This window comes from Lipotes vexillifer, unplaced genomic scaffold, assembly GCF_000442215.2.
Source record: "Lipotes vexillifer unplaced genomic scaffold, Lipotes_vexillifer_v1.1 scaffold217, whole genome shotgun sequence".
Classification (NCBI taxonomy): domain Eukaryota; kingdom Metazoa; phylum Chordata; class Mammalia; order Artiodactyla; family Lipotidae; genus Lipotes; species Lipotes vexillifer.
The window spans coordinates 6339315-6353807 of NW_006788200.1; the positions used below are offsets into that span (position 1 = coordinate 6339315).

Consider the following 14493-nt stretch of genomic DNA (forward strand, 5'->3'; position numbering starts at 1 on the left):
CCCCCCCCCCCCATTTTCTTGATACTACCTCACTTTCCCTCTACTCTTCTTTTCCAGTTTGCAGGTTTGGTGGCTCCTGCCTCCTCCCTTCCCTGGCTCTGTGAGGAAGATCCCCACCACTGGCTCTACCTTCTAGCTGATCACAATTACTTATCTGTCCCAGACTTGAGTGGGACACAAAATATTTAGGGAAAACATGTCTTTCAGGGGACTCGTTGCTGAATGTAATAGTGAAGATTACTTGCACTACTTCTACTTAACAATCGATTAAAAAAGATCTAAAACTCTGTCCTACAAAGAGATCATAACACGAAGGCATTGTTTAAAACCTCTCCTCTTACCATATTTTACCCTCTCTCTAAACCTTCTTTACTGGCTGAGACTCAAATTTACATAAGAGCCAGAAACCACCTAGCTGTTCCACAACCTCTTCACATGCTACCAGCTACATTCAGTCTCTTCAAAAAGGACTTAAACTTTGGCTGAGGTGGGAGGTGGTGGTACTGGTGGAGATTTAATAAAAGGTGGTTTCCTCTTCCTGAAGAGGAAGTATAGCGCCATCAACATCTTTTCCCCAGCTGCTTGTTTCCTCCCTCCCTTTTTGTCTTAAGGAAAGTGGTCCAGCTGTAACCACCGAACTCCCCCCTCCCCCACGCAAGCAACTGAACCGCCTATGATGTCATAATCACAATCCCATTACCTCATCCTGCTGGGGTGGGGGGGGCGTAGAGGGAGGAGAAGGAGTGAACCGCCCTGGGCCCTCGTCAGATTTACGGTGTTTTGGGTGACGGCTTATTACAGAACCAAGTGGGAACGGCCCCGCAACCGTTGTAAATCCCGGGTTTATAACGTTCGAGCCCATCCGGCAGCTGGAAGAGGGGCTCTCGGGACTCAGAGCAGGCCCTAATCGGCGCTTGGACTGCACTTCCCAGAAACCTTCACGCCATGGACGGGTCCTCTGCTGGGGGAAGGGGGATTCCTTCAGAGTGGCGGCCTTAGAGTGTAGGAGAGCAGGTGAGAGGAATCCTGGCTAATTCTGTTACGCGCCGAAACCGAGTTGGGGGCTGTACAGGGGCCGATGTAGTAACAGAGGGCAGGGGCGATGTCTTTGTTTACCTTCGACCGACACGGCCTCCCCCGGGGGTTTTGAGATTTGCCTCCAACTGGGCCAGTCCACCTTCTGCAATATTTTGCAGGGGGTGACTCGCTAGGGAGGAAACCACCCTCATCGCTAAATTAAAGAGCCGGGCGTCTTCCCGACTGTGCTCTCCAAGAAAGACTTTGCGAGAGAAACGACGCGGGTCTCGAGCCTCCACGGACGGTTCAGGGGCGTTCTGCGAACCGGAGCGATCTCTCCACTCTCCTCAGGGGCCCGTTGGTTCGGGCCGGCGCCTTTTAAGGGCACCGTGGGGCGAACCGAGCGCTCAGAGCTGCTCCGGCCGCGGCCCTGGGAGCAGGAGGAGCTGCGGTAGGTGGTGGAGGGCAGGTGGCGCTGGGGCCTCGGGGCGGGCACCTAGACCGTCTCTCCCTCCTTCCCTCTTTCCCCTCCCCCAGCCCGTCCACACTCGAGGCACGGCCTCGCTGGCCGCCTCCGCTGGGAGAGCACGGGACCTGGTGGGGGAGGGGGTGGCGGAGCGCTAAGTCCCAGACCCTCTCCATACCCTGCATCCTGAGTTCGCTTCCCGCGGCCAGATGATGGAAACTGATTGGGAAGAGACGAGCGACAGCCCCCCCAAGCGTGCCCCGGCGCCCCCCGCCCCCCAGGGGCCAGCGGACGCCCCATGCCCCACCCCGCGGGGACAGGCAGGGCAACCAAGGGAGAGGTTGAAGATTGGAGGGGGGCGGCTAGCCTTTTGCTTCTTCATTGGGGTGGGGGGAGGGGTGATCCCCACTTGTCAGCCCTATCCCCTCAGTGCCATATGGAGGAAGAGCAGTCAGGTCCCCACATACCTGTTCATGTACCTTCATGCCTCCCTCATGTTTTCCTTCAGTCTCCCCCAGAGCTGTGGGACTGGGACCTGGGGGGAAGGTCCCCAGGGGTTTGTGACTCTTCTCTCCCTTGGCCTGAGTTGATCCTAGGTTATCGAGGTTTCAGCACAACCTCAGCATCCCTGAAACCGTAATGTCAGGGGTTACTGCCACCCAGTGGGGTGGGGGTCCAGCCTTTATTTGCCGGGGGTGGTGGTGCTGATGGTGGAGAGAAAGCCTGGATTGAGAGTTGGGCCTGGTGGGGTTTGGGGGAGGGCCTAGCGGCCTGCTGCTCTGTGTAGGGCTGAGCCCCCGTGCCAGTTGTTAAGCTGAGAAGTTTTAACTTGCTTAGTGAACGTTCAGGGCTGTCTCTGCCCCTTAGATACACAAAATGGAAGGGGAAGAAAGGCGGCAAGAGAGGGCTTCTTATACTTTTTCCTCTGCCTGCTTGAGAAAGAGGAGGCCCCTCGCGGAGCTGGTTTGCCTTCTTTTGTGTCCTGGTTTGATTCCTTATGGCTTCCGTTCTGTTCCCCCTCTCAGCCTGGCCTGTTTTAGGAAACTCAGACTGAGAGTATCAGTTGCGTGGTGGTAGCTGCATTGTTCCAATTACCGCCGTGTGTGGCCACATCCCAACAATTAAAAATGCAGAAAAACACAAAATCACTCTCTTCACTTGATCCCAGAGAGGGCTGGAAGTTTGCTGTTTGGGCAGATGCCTCATGAAAAGCTTAAAAGAGTTCGCTTCACTCCCTGCTCCTCATGGCTGGTCAGCCTGAGGCCTGGGGTCTCTGGGGGTAAAAGCCTACAGTTAGGTTCCCTCTCCGGTTGATCTTTGAGGGCAGAGTTAAGAAACCAAGAGCAGAAGTGATACAAGCTTTAGCTTCTCCTACAAGAACAGGGGAAGCAGCTGAAGGGAGCACTCAGGAAGCTGGAACTTTGTTCAAGGTGGTAATGATGATTATGCATGAAAATGTTATTTAACTATAGTGATGATTGACTTCTACAACGTTTTTCCCTGAACTCCAAGTATGCTGAGGTGTATTTCTTTGCTTTTCCTTCTGGTCTGCCTCCCTCTGAGGTGGGAATTGGGTAGAGAGGATTCCCTCTTTTTTTTTTTTTTGCCAAGGTAGAAAGTTATCTGCCCTCAAGGTCAAGCCTTTCGGGCTTCTCTTGGTATGCAGGTGAGGGAGGTTGATATCCAGCCAAATAGATGAATGCAATTGCCTTCTTCATCCTAATATTATCACTTGTGGCATTCTGAGGCTTTGTAGAGCAACAAATAGGAGGGGTGAGAAATGGCAGTCTTTGTGAACTCCTGGTTTGTACAGGGCAGGTGGTATACTTTTTACATTTTGATATTTGTGTTATATTGTCCCAGTGACATATTTTTTAATAAATTATTATTTATTTTTGGCTGCGTTGGGTCTTTGTTGCTGCGCGTGGGCTTTTCTCTAGTTGCGGCGAGTGGGGGCCGTGCGCAGGCTTCTCGTTGCAGTGGCTTCTTTTGTTGCGGAGCTCTGGCTCTAGGTGCGCGGGCTTCAGTAGTTGTGGCTCGTAGGCTCTAGAGCGCAGGCTCAGTAGTTGTGGTGCACGGGCTTAGTTGCTCCGCGGCATGTGGGATCTTCCCGGAACAGGGCTCGAACCCGTGTCCCCTGCAGGTAGATTCTTAACCACTGCACCACCAGGGAAGCCCCCAGTGACATATTAAGATTATTCTGCCCATTTTTCCTATGGGTAAACTGAGGCAAAGAAAAGTTTGATAATTTGCCAAGACCATCACACCAGATCGGATCCAGATTTGATTTCTTGATAGTTTGTTCTCTCTGCTAGCAAATGCTACTTCCACTGTCTGGTGTGCTGTCTGCCTGCTGGTCATTTCTGGGAATAGGCAGAACAGTATGGAAATGTTAGGTTAACTTCCCCCCCCTCCCTTGAGCGAGGCCGATCAGGCAATCTTGTGGGCTTGAAGCCTGTCCTCTGATAGAATTAGTTTGCTTCTACTATAATTGACCATGAGAAAGAGTCTTGATTAATTGTATTCATGGTCTTTGAGTCAAATCAGGCTAAAAACTTAGTCAAATGAAGTCAGAGTTGTTGTTTTTAAACTCTATAGAGTTGAAATGTAAATGGGATTACCTCGGTAGCATTTCCTTATCCTCTTATAAGAGAATATGTACAGTATCTGTTGGAGAACAATAATATCAGCTGTTCAGGCTAAAGGAGAACATAATACCTTGTTTATTCTGATTGGTTTGAAGCAGAAAGTCATTCCTACAACCACTGTACCGCTCTGTTCCCTATTACTCTTTCTGTAGTTTAGGAAAAGTTTATCTCTCTTTGCTTATGACTGGAAGATAAAGAAAATATTGGACTAATCAGAATGGAAATAACAATTTGGGCATCTCTCTCATTTGAGCTATTTTCTAAGTGGTGCTAGTATTCTGGGTAGGCAGAGCAGAGCATGAACCAGGTTAGGAGTGGCAAATAGGTTTCAACTTGCTTGCCAGCACCATTTCATTTTACTGGTTATCCGGAGTGTCAGGTTGAGAATGTTTCTGAGGCTATGTTTAGGCTTAGCAGGAAAGAGCTGTGATCAATTAATGATGTCTGCCAGAGGCCTGACATAGGGATGCTGTGGTATGTGTGCCATACATTTTCCATCTCTGGACTAGGTACATCTCTAATATCACTTGGGGCTGGTCCCTCTGTAATTGGCAGACTCGGCAGGCATGACTGGAGAGGGAAGTCCCAATGGTGCTAGAATGGTGCTGCAGTGGCAGAAGACGGCTCACGAGTGAGGTCTGGAAGAACAACAGGGAAGACATCCATCATTTGCTCCAAAGTGTGCAAGTCAAATTCCGGGGAGAATCATGATAACCCTGATCACTGAGCAGCTACAGAAGCAGACTCTGGATGAGCTGAAATGCACACGCTTCAGCATCAGTCTGGTAAAAGACCAGTCTTCCTGCTTCTCTACAACCCCCTCCCCCTTTTTTCGGAGGCTGTTTGTTGTTACTACTTCACCCTTGTCCTGTGCTGTGTGAATCATGGTACTTGTATTGCAAGAGCCCACTAAAGGCTCAAAACCCAGCCCAAAAGGAAGGGGGCAGGCATTTTCTTCACTGTTAGAAAAGGGACACCAAAATTTGGGTGGAAAAGGGTTTGAGATACTGGAAGGTGTGGATTATTTTACTCACTAACTTTGGGAGGACAAGAAGAAGAGAACACTTAGGAGTTCGTAACATCCCTAGAGCCCGTGAATTGCAGGGGTGAGCTGAAGAGGGCTTCCTGGAACTCTGTTCTGATCCTGAATCATGATGGATATTTTCTGTCTCTTAGCCTTTGCCTGATCATGTAGACATCTCCAACTGTGGGAATCCTTTCCAGCTTGTGTCTGGTAAGACATGATGTGTATATTTGTGTGTATGCCCATGCATTTCCACGCATTTCTTTCATTGGTTTTCAGTAACCAGGACTAGCTAGCCTGCCTCCACAATTTTCTTGCCAGGGTCACCTTCTGAGATTGGTGCTTGTCTCCATTTTACTGCACCAGCATGGAAGTTACCTGTTTAGTTTGGTCTTATTCTAGTCTTGTAGGAACTTTTTTTTTTTTTTTTTGCGGTACGCAGGCCTCTCGCTGTTGTGGCCTCTCCCGTTGCGGAGCACAGGCTCCGGACACGCAGGCTCAGCGGCCATGGCTCACGGGCCTAGCTGCTCTGCGGCATGTGTGATCCTCCCGGACCGGGGCATGAACCCGTCAGCAGGCGGACTCTCAACCACTGTGCCACCAGGGTAGCCCCTGTAGGAACTTTTATAATCTAATTTTTTGTGTAGGCAGTACATTCGCATTTCCAAAATTTTTAAACAGCAAAAACGTTATACTGAAAAAAGTCCCCCTTCCTCTCCTCTCTCCTCTGCACCCAGCTCCCATCACCTCCCTAAAAGTAACTACTGTTATTAGTTTCTTGTCTATCCAACCAGAGTTTCTTTATACAGATAGAAGCAAATATAAATGTAAATTTTTTAATTCCCACGCTTTAACACAAAAGGTTGCATTCTGTATATTTGGCACTTTTTTTTTTTAAAACTAACCATAATATGGCTAGAAGATATTTCCCTATAAGTATGTTCCTTGTGGGTGGCCAGACCCAAAGGAACACGAGCAGTCTTAGGGTTTTTCCCAAGCATGGGTTCCATTGGCAAAGGCCTTCCCCACCCTACTTGCCCTCCCTAGAAATACAAATGATCTCTTACCTGCTTGATCACCTACCTCCTGTCTTGGTGCTTTGACACATAGGAAAGGGAAAGGCTAAGGACGGAGAACATAGGCCTGCTTTTCACAACTCCGGGCTGGGGGATGCGGGAGCAAAGTAGAGCTCGGTGGAGTAGAGTGAGGGATGAGCATCGCTCACACACGTTCGCTTCTTTTGATTAATTCCACCTTTGAGGGGGAGCAGCAGGCAGTATATGAGACTATATTTTAAGTTTCAGGTGGTTCCTTATACTGGAGGCAATATAGTATGCTGGTTAAAAGGCAGCTTTAGCATCAGACAAATCTGGTTTTGAACCCTGCTTTTGGTCCTTTGATTCCTGCATGACTTTTAGCAAGTTACTGGACTTCTCTCATCTGTGAAATGGGGGTAGTAATAGTACCTAACTCATGAAGTTTTCGGGAAACCTCACATAAAGTGCTTATCATATTGTATGGCACATAGTAAGCTCTTAAAAATATATTAGCTATCATTAATATTATTTTTATTATGAATGCCTTCCAGAAGGTGCTTCCTGGAGGGGTCTGCCCCACTGTTCCTGTGCTGAGTTCCAGGACAGCCTCAATCTCAGCTACCACCCCTCAGGCTTGAGCCTGCACCTCAGACCACCCAGCCCAGGAAATTCCCCACAGGAGCAGCCCCTCTCCCAAGTCCTAAGCCCTGAGCCTCCAGACCCAGAAAAGCTTCCTGTGCCCCCTGCCCCTCCATCTAAGAGGCACTGCCGCTCACTCTCAGTGCCCGTGGACCTGTCTCGCTGGCAGCCGGTGTGGCGGCCCGCCCCCTCCAAGCTGTGGACTCCCATCAAGCACCGGGGCAGTGGTGGAGGGGGTGGGCCGCAGGTGCCTCACCAGAGCCCCCCGAAGCGGGTCTCCAGCCTCAGGTTCCTCCAAGCTCCCAGTGCCTCTTCTCAATGTGCCCCACCCCACAGACCCTACAGCCCCCCTTTCTTCAGCCTGGCCCTGGCCCAAGATTCTTCTCGTCCCTCTGCCACCTCCCCCCAAAGTGGCTCCTGGGAGAGTGATGCTGAGTCCCTGTCACCTTGCCCACCCCAGCGTCGCTTCTCCCTGTCACCCAGCCTGGGCCCACAGGCAAGCCGCTTCTTGCCCTCTGCCCGGAGCTCCCCTGCATCCTCCCCAGAGCTGCCCTGGAGACCTCGAGGCCTGCGCAATCTTCCCCGAAGCCGCTCACAGCCTTGTGATCTTGATGCCCGCAAAGCTGGGGTCAAGCGGCGCCACGAGGAGGACCCTCGGCGGCTGCGGCCTTCCTTGGACTTTGACAAGATGAATCAGGTGGGACCAGTAGGGCTAGGGAAGCTTGGATGGGAGTAGGGGGACTGTTCCATTTTCACCTGTGAGTTGTCCTCTTGCTCCAGGCCCTCCTGGCAGGGCCTCCCTTGGAGCTCCTTTCTGTCTGAGCTTTTGCTGAGAGTGATCTACCATCCCGATTTGCCCAGGATTATTCTGGTTTTACCATTGAAAGTCGCATGTCCTGTGAAATTTCTCAGTCCTGGGGGTTCCAGAGAAACTTGGGGTGAGACTCATGTTAAACCTTCCAACAGAGATCCCAGATTGTCCTGCTAGAGGCACTTTGCCTCCTCTCTTGAGAATGCATGAGCCACAAAAGCCCCATCATCAGTGCCCCACCCCTCCTCATGCAAGGCTGGTTTTGTCACTTGCCCTTTACTGCTTCATGTGGGTCTGTAAGGGCTTAAGCAAAACAGGCTCTGCATCATTCATCTGCTGAACAAATGTTTTTTTGACTTCCCAGTGTGAGTGCAGTTGTTGTAGGCAGTTGCCCACTTTTTTCATATTCTTCCTTCCAGACCACTGGGTCATAAAACTTTCTGAGGACTTATTCATAGAGTCATTCATTCAACGAGTCAGCAAGCAGTGTTGGATACCTACTATGTACCAGGCTCTGACTAGGCACTGGCAATACAGGAGTGAGACAAGCAGACAGTATTCCTGTCCATATGAAGTTTATAAACATGCTTCTAATCTTGAGTCTGATCGAAACTATGGGCACTTTCCTCAAAGAAATGTGCACATACACTGAATTTTCAAAATTTTATCAGGGAGTTCACGACCTCACCCTAACAGAAAGGACTCCTGCTTTCAAGGATAACTAAGAGAGGGGTACTTTGAAATCCAACTTGGGCCAGGGTTCTCTGGGAAATTAGCATCTTTCTTTGCCTTAATTTTGTTTGTTTGTTTGACAGAAACCATACTCAGGAGGTCTCTGTCTCCAAGAAACAGCCCGGGAAGGCAGCAGTATCTCTCCACCGTGGTTCATGGCCTGTAGCCCCTCACACCTCTCTGCTTCCTGCAGCCCCATTGGGGATTCCTCCCAGGTGCTGAGTGAAAGCGAAGAGGAGGAGGAGGGGTCCGTGCGGTGGGGCCGGCAGGCGCTGAGCAAGCGGACATTGTGCCAGCAGGACTTTGGGGACCTGGACTTGAATCTGATTGAGGAGAACTAAAACTGAGAGGCTACTTCCTGGGGCCACACAGACTGACTCTCTTATGGCTACTAACAAGTGTCGAGGTCCCAAGGCCGGGGGCCCAGCCTGGGAATGGGGGTGAGTGGAGGGCTCCGACTCAGGGCAGCCGGAAATCTTCTCACTCCAGGAAGCTCGACCATGCCGAGAGACTGGCTGGGACAAGATAAACGGAGCTGGTGGCGGGAGGGACAGCCCCAGAGCAGGCCCTTACCATGGCGGCCCTGAGTGTGAGTATCCCTGCCACCGAGAAAGCAATGGGCAGGGAAGGAAGGGGTCTCCTGACCCCAGCTCGGGGAATTTCACTAGCCCCTTTGCTTCAAAGGGCACTTGTGTCTTAGAATTTGGCCAGGGTGGGGGGGTTCATTCAGCCTCCTCTGAGAAATTGTGTGAGAGTGTGTGCGTGCATGAGAGTGCTCGAGGAAAGGTGTGTTTGGGTAGCCTTAGGGAAGGAAGGCAGTTGCTCCTTAACAGCAGAGCACCATGGATCTTGGGTTTTTACAGGATAGCAGGCTTGTTCAAGGAGTCAAGGTTCTAAGGAGCTCTGGAACCAGGCTCGTAATCCATTAGCACCAATGGCTCTGCAGAGGATTCTTGTTTTGGGGTACAGCAGGGTCTTTTAAGTGCTATGACCTCAGCTAATGGTCTTTCCCTCAGGCCCACACCTCCCCTAGATAGATCTAGTATTGGCTGGAGAGGGCTCTCCATACTGATTCTGAGTTGGCCTTTTTTCTTATCAGATTGCCTAGGCTGTATGCAACCTGCCTCTCTCACTTTCTAAGTAGATGCAGGCATATGTGGGCAACTGAGGCAGGGCTGAAGGGCTCCATCTCTTTCTTTCCCTCCCTACTGATAGGACCTTTTCCCCTTTACCCTCTGCCCTTTGAGGGTCAAGAACAAGGAAGGAAGGCCCTATATTGAGGCTGACCTGCAGCAGAAGTAGTGTTCAGTCCCCAGCAGGCACCCCAGCACTAACTTTAGAGAAATTTCTTGTTAAAAGATCCAGGCCCAGCCTCTTTTCTGACCTGTTTGAGAAAGAGGAAGGGGATATCAGCATATACTAGTTTGCTTGTCTTCCACTCCTGCTAGGAAATGTTTGTCTCTAATTGGCCCTTAGAGACCTCAGGGAGGTTGAGGCTCACCGAAGGATTGGCTGAGGATGTGTAAAGCAAAGACTGTGAGAAGCAGCTGGGAGTTTGTTGTTGGATTGAATTTCTTTTTTTGTTTCACAGCCACAACTTGAGCCTGGGCAATGGGTCTCAGTGGCCATGGTGGTGGGTTTAAGGACTGCAGAAGCCCTGTAAGGCTGGCTCCAGTGGAGATGCCTACTGAAGCTGCTGCCACAATAGCTTGTGAGGCTTTGTCCAGCTTTGCTTAGACCCTGTGGTACCAGATTGGACCTGCCCTTCCTGTTTATTGGAAGAAGGGCATTTTTCCAGGGTTTTGAAGGAACCAGTTGCTCATGTTAGGGAAGAAGACCAAAGTCTATGTGTTTTCTTCCTCATGGAATTGAACCTGTCATTTTCTGGGTCTGCCACATGTTGGATAGGAGCATCAGTGAGGCCCTAGCCTCCTCGCCTCCACTCCAGAGGAGGTGGCTGTTTCTTTTTCAGCCTTTAGCCCTCAGAGGTTCTACCCTTCCAGGGCTCCTTCACTTCTCCTGCTAGTTACCAAATGTTACCAGTGAGCTACTAGGTCTGTAGGAGCTTGAGAGAGAGGCTTTCTGGAGAATCTAAGGAAACCATGAGCCCAGGAGTTGCCCATCCTTGGTTTCATCCCTCCCCTGGCTCTTTTCCCGCTTTAGGCCATAATTTCCCTGGTGCCAGCTTCTTTTCCTCCTAGGGCATCCTCATCCCTGGGCTCTCTGCTACACAGGGGCTGTGCCAGCTTACAATAGGCCACTGGTAATGCCAGTGGGGTCTCTGCGGGCCCAAAGCTGAAGAAGTGAGAACAATAATTCTGCCTCCATCCTGAGTTCCCCAAAGCTCTAGGGCACCATCGTTAGGGGAGAAGATCTGTAGATGCCATATTTGAATTCCATTACTTTAAGATCTGGAAAGTTAAACTAGCTGGAGCTGTCATCTTGCTTCCCAATCTAAGTACCTGTGGCCCTGGGACAAGCTTTTTGAGAAGTGGTTTATTTTGCTTTACACAGTAGATCTGTTCCAACAGTTCTGTGTAAACCAAATGCTGTTTTCCAATGCATTTGGACTGCTGACCATTTAAAAGCAGCCTGTGATTGCTTCTTTTGTAAAGCAAGCAACCTCCCTCTACTTTAGCTGTTTTGACTCTTTGGATTTTCACATATTGGGCTTACCCAGAGTGGAGCACACCTCTGCCGGGCTGTGGTTGACCCTGGGTAGACATCTGCATCTGTGTTGTGTGTGTGGTGTGGCTGACCAGTAGGTGAGTATTCCTGCGTGTGTGAGTGAAGCCACTCCCAGGCTGGTGCTCTCCTCCTGTGCCCGGTGACTGCCCAGTGGCAGCTCCAGCTGCCCTTCACTCCCACCTGCTGCCAAAGTCCCTGTGCTAATGGGATTACAAATACAAAAAGTGGAAAAAAACTTTTTCGTAAATTTTGTTTTATATTTTAAAAAAATCCATAAGTCTGTGTATGTTAAACATGAGGTCCTGCCTCTGTGGCTGTGTTTGAAAAAATAAAGTTTTATTAGAATAATCCATTTTTTCCCAAGCAACCTTGTGTACTACAGTGTCTTCTTCCTCTCTTCACAAAGAAAGGCAAGGAGGAAGCGGGAAGAAGGCCGCCTAACTGTTCCAGCCCCTTTTTCTATGACATGGCTGGGTCTTTGTCCCTCGAGGGCAGTATTTGTTCGCTGGGCTCTTTGCGCCACAGTAGTTATATCCTATGCCCAGCTTCTGTTAAGGCCTTGGTTATTTCTGGCAGTCTGATTTGATCTCTTGTTTCCCTGGTACTTATACCCATCTCCTCTTCCCTCCTGCCACTCACTTCCAGCAGGGTGAAGTCAAGTATTAATACATTCTTGCTCCCTGAGAAATGCTTGATGGTGCAGTTAGAAACTTGTCTAGATTGGTTTGTAGGCTTTGGGAAGTGGGGAGAAGGCATGATAGGAGCCTTGACCAGGAATGTCTTTTCAGGAATGTTCTGTCCTGGAGAGATGGAGATAAAGTCATCAGAATTCGGATTCCAAAGACCTAGGCAATTTCTCCATCCTGAAAATACTGATTTTGGAAAATTATCCTAGCAGCAGAGCTTCTCTTTTGCTCTAGAAGGTGGTATTTTCCCTAATGCTTTAATGTGGAATGTTCATTTGCTGAAAGAAGCTGTATGGCTCTCTCTCTCTCTTTAGACATTTCTATTCCACCCTTTCTTCTCCCTACGTTAGTATTCTTCCAATGTGTGTGGGTGAAATATAGTTGCTTAGAGAGCCAGGCAGGAGCCTCTTGTCCCTAAGGCATAGCCTTTCTTTACCAGTTGTGGTGCTGACTTGCCAGGTGGCAAGAAGAGTCGAGTTGCTTAACCTCCAGCCCAGTTTCCTGCTTCAAATTGGTGGCACTCATCAATGAATACCAATGAAGTGTACAAGAGGACAGGATTGGCTTGATTACCTGGAGCAGGAACTTTGAGGGGATGAAAAAAACACTAAAAAGAGTGGGAGTTGTCACCTGCCCTGGAAACAAAGGAAGAAGGGCTTTGAGGGGGTAGGGCAATAGCATGTGGTTAAAGAATCTCAGAATTATAGATTCGTTCTTTCTTCAGAACTGCTGTTTTGTTTCACCTACTGTTTGAGCAGGGGTAAAGCCTGAACATCTAAAATTACTTCCCTCTGCTTTTTTTCCTTTCTGTTCAGTTTTTTTGTTGGGTTTTTCTACTGTTTGTTTTCTGTGAAGGCAAGTGTGATTTTATTTTCCATTCCTGAAGTATAGGAAAGAATATAAACTTCATGAGGGCAAAGGTTTTGTTTTTATTCAGTGTTGTGTCCCAACACTTTGAAGTTACTGGCATATGAAAAGTATCTGCCATATTTGTTGAATTAATTTTTTTACCTTTGCTTCCCATCCCTGGGCTTAGGCACATTTCTGTGTCAGTGCTGTGAGAAGCCAGCTTTGGACAGTGGGACAGTAATTAGAGCTCCATATGGGAGAAAATCCAGTGAATTTTAATGAAAAAGCTGCAAGGCAGCTAGGTCATGTATGGATTCACCCCTGTTTCCCTCCTACCAACTACAATTTTTGGGCTGTGTGCTTTAAGAGGTGTCTCTTGGCGCAGAAAAACATTGAGTCAGGCCTCAGGTTGGCTATGGGAAATGGACGTTATAATGAATATAGAGAAAAAAAGTCCAAGGAAAAGTTTCCTTGGTGCTCCACAGGGTTAGTTCTAGAGTGACTTCCCTGGATGTTGTACTTTGACTGAAGTTAATAATTGGTACCTCCCTATTGCCCCCAACTTTTGCTAGAAGACGAGTAGGTCAAGGGTAAAGAAGGCTATGGACAGATTTCTGGGTAGGCACATAAGTCTTGAAAGAACTCTACTGCTCTTAACTGTCTGTAGGTCAGACCAGTGAAAAAAATGGACACTTTTACGGTAGTAATCATGCATTAATACTGGACCTTTTTCTGGTTTATATCTGTTTCCACATATACTCTGCATCCATAAGGCAATGGAATTTGTGCTAGTCTCTAACATGACCAACATTAATGACTTAGGTTTCTCATTGCTCAGTGTGAATAAAAATCTAGGCAATGTGGCCTCTCCCGTTGCGCAGCACAGGCTCCGGACGCGCCGGCTCAGTGGCCATGGCTCACGGGCCCAGCCGCTCTGCGGCACGTGGGATCTTCCCAGACCGGGACACGAACCCGGGTCCCCTGCATCGGCAGGTGGACTCTCAACCACCGCACCACCAGGGAAGCCCTACAGCCCCTTTTCTAACAGGAGTTATCAATCTTCCACGCCTGTGAATTCAGATCGGAATGGTGAGGTTTTCTTTGTCCCCAGCCCCACTACTTCCACGATAAGATGTATATACTTCTGGTCTCTTGCCAATTCCCCTGAAAGTTGAATTGAGAAACACCTGGACTTAATAATGTTGGCTGATTTGGAAGGGGAAGAAGCTCCATGGGGTTATGTCAAAATACTGAGATGTTGGAAGCATGCTGGCCTTCAGCCAATGTAAAGGGTGGCATTATTACATACAATGGGTGTGTAACACATTGGTCAATTGGAAAGGAACCTATGAAGTATTGGTAATATAGAATGGGATGGTACCATGTTATGGACCAGTGAGAAGAAAGATAATTGTGTCCCATGGACCAATGGGAAGAAAGTTTCCTAAAAGGTAATGACAGGAGGGGTAGTGCCTATTTTCAGGTTCGGAAATCAGTGGGGTATTGGGGCACTAACTTTTTAGCTCAAAATATCAGCTCTCTAGGTAATTTGCCCCTCAGGCCCCCAGTCCAGTAAAAGTCTTTGGTGTCCGAGGAGGGTAAGCCAAAGCCTTCTCAGATAAAGGGGCCCCCTGAAGGAAATATGGCACCAGGATGGTGCCACGGGGGACTGAAGGGCCCACCCACTTCCCCACCCCGGCCGAAACTGCAATTCCCCTCCCTGCCGCAGGGGGCACTGCAGGCCCCGGGGAGGATGGGGAGGAGCGCTGCGAGGGGCCCGGAGCTGCCGTCCCGCTCCGGAGCGCGGGGGGCGCTGTGCGGGGCCCGGGTTGCGGCTCCGCTCCCGGCCACGGGGGGCGCTGCGCGGCGCCGGTGGTTGGTGGTGGCTGTTTCGGG

At 49.6% G+C, this 14493-nt stretch overlaps 2 protein-coding genes across 3 annotated transcripts in view; both read left to right on the forward strand.

The window, feature by feature from the left end:
* LOC103088746 (oocyte-specific histone RNA stem-loop-binding protein 2-like) overlaps window positions 1-695 on the forward strand; it is a 4039-nt gene extending 3344 nt beyond the window's left edge. Inside the window, exon 6 of one of the 2 annotated variants that reach the window (XM_007461412.1) lies at window positions 58-695. In XM_007461412.1, coding sequence (XP_007461474.1) covers window positions 58-189 — 132 coding nt within the window. In that variant the 3' untranslated portion in view covers window positions 190-695. The remainder of the gene's footprint in view (window positions 1-57) is intronic. The other variant, XM_007461413.1, reaches the window with a different exon arrangement.
* Window positions 696-1175: 480 nt separating this feature from the next.
* Window positions 1176-11429, forward strand: FAM53C (family with sequence similarity 53 member C). Its single transcript, XM_007461414.1, has 5 exons — window positions 1176-1468; window positions 4687-4916; window positions 5308-5365; window positions 6744-7528; window positions 8458-11429. Exons 2-5 carry the CDS (start codon window positions 4839-4841, stop codon window positions 8713-8715), a joined length of 1179 nt encoding a protein of 392 aa, XP_007461476.1. The 5' UTR covers window positions 1176-1468; window positions 4687-4838; the 3' UTR covers window positions 8716-11429.
* Window positions 11430-14493: the final 3064 nt, after the last annotated feature.

Bases quoted from the DNA above. Each gene is read 5' to 3' on its own strand.
- FAM53C (XM_007461414.1), top strand. From the start codon at position 4,839: ATGATAACCCTGATCACTGAGCAGCTACAGAAGCAGACTCTGGATGAG. The intron at 4,917-5,307 runs GTAAAAGACCAG...TCTGTCTCTTAG, and splicing joins CACGCTTCAGCATCAGTCTG to CCTTTGCCTGATCATGTAGA. The intron at 5,366-6,743 runs GTAAGACATGAT...AATGCCTTCCAG, and splicing joins TCCTTTCCAGCTTGTGTCTG to AAGGTGCTTCCTGGAGGGGT.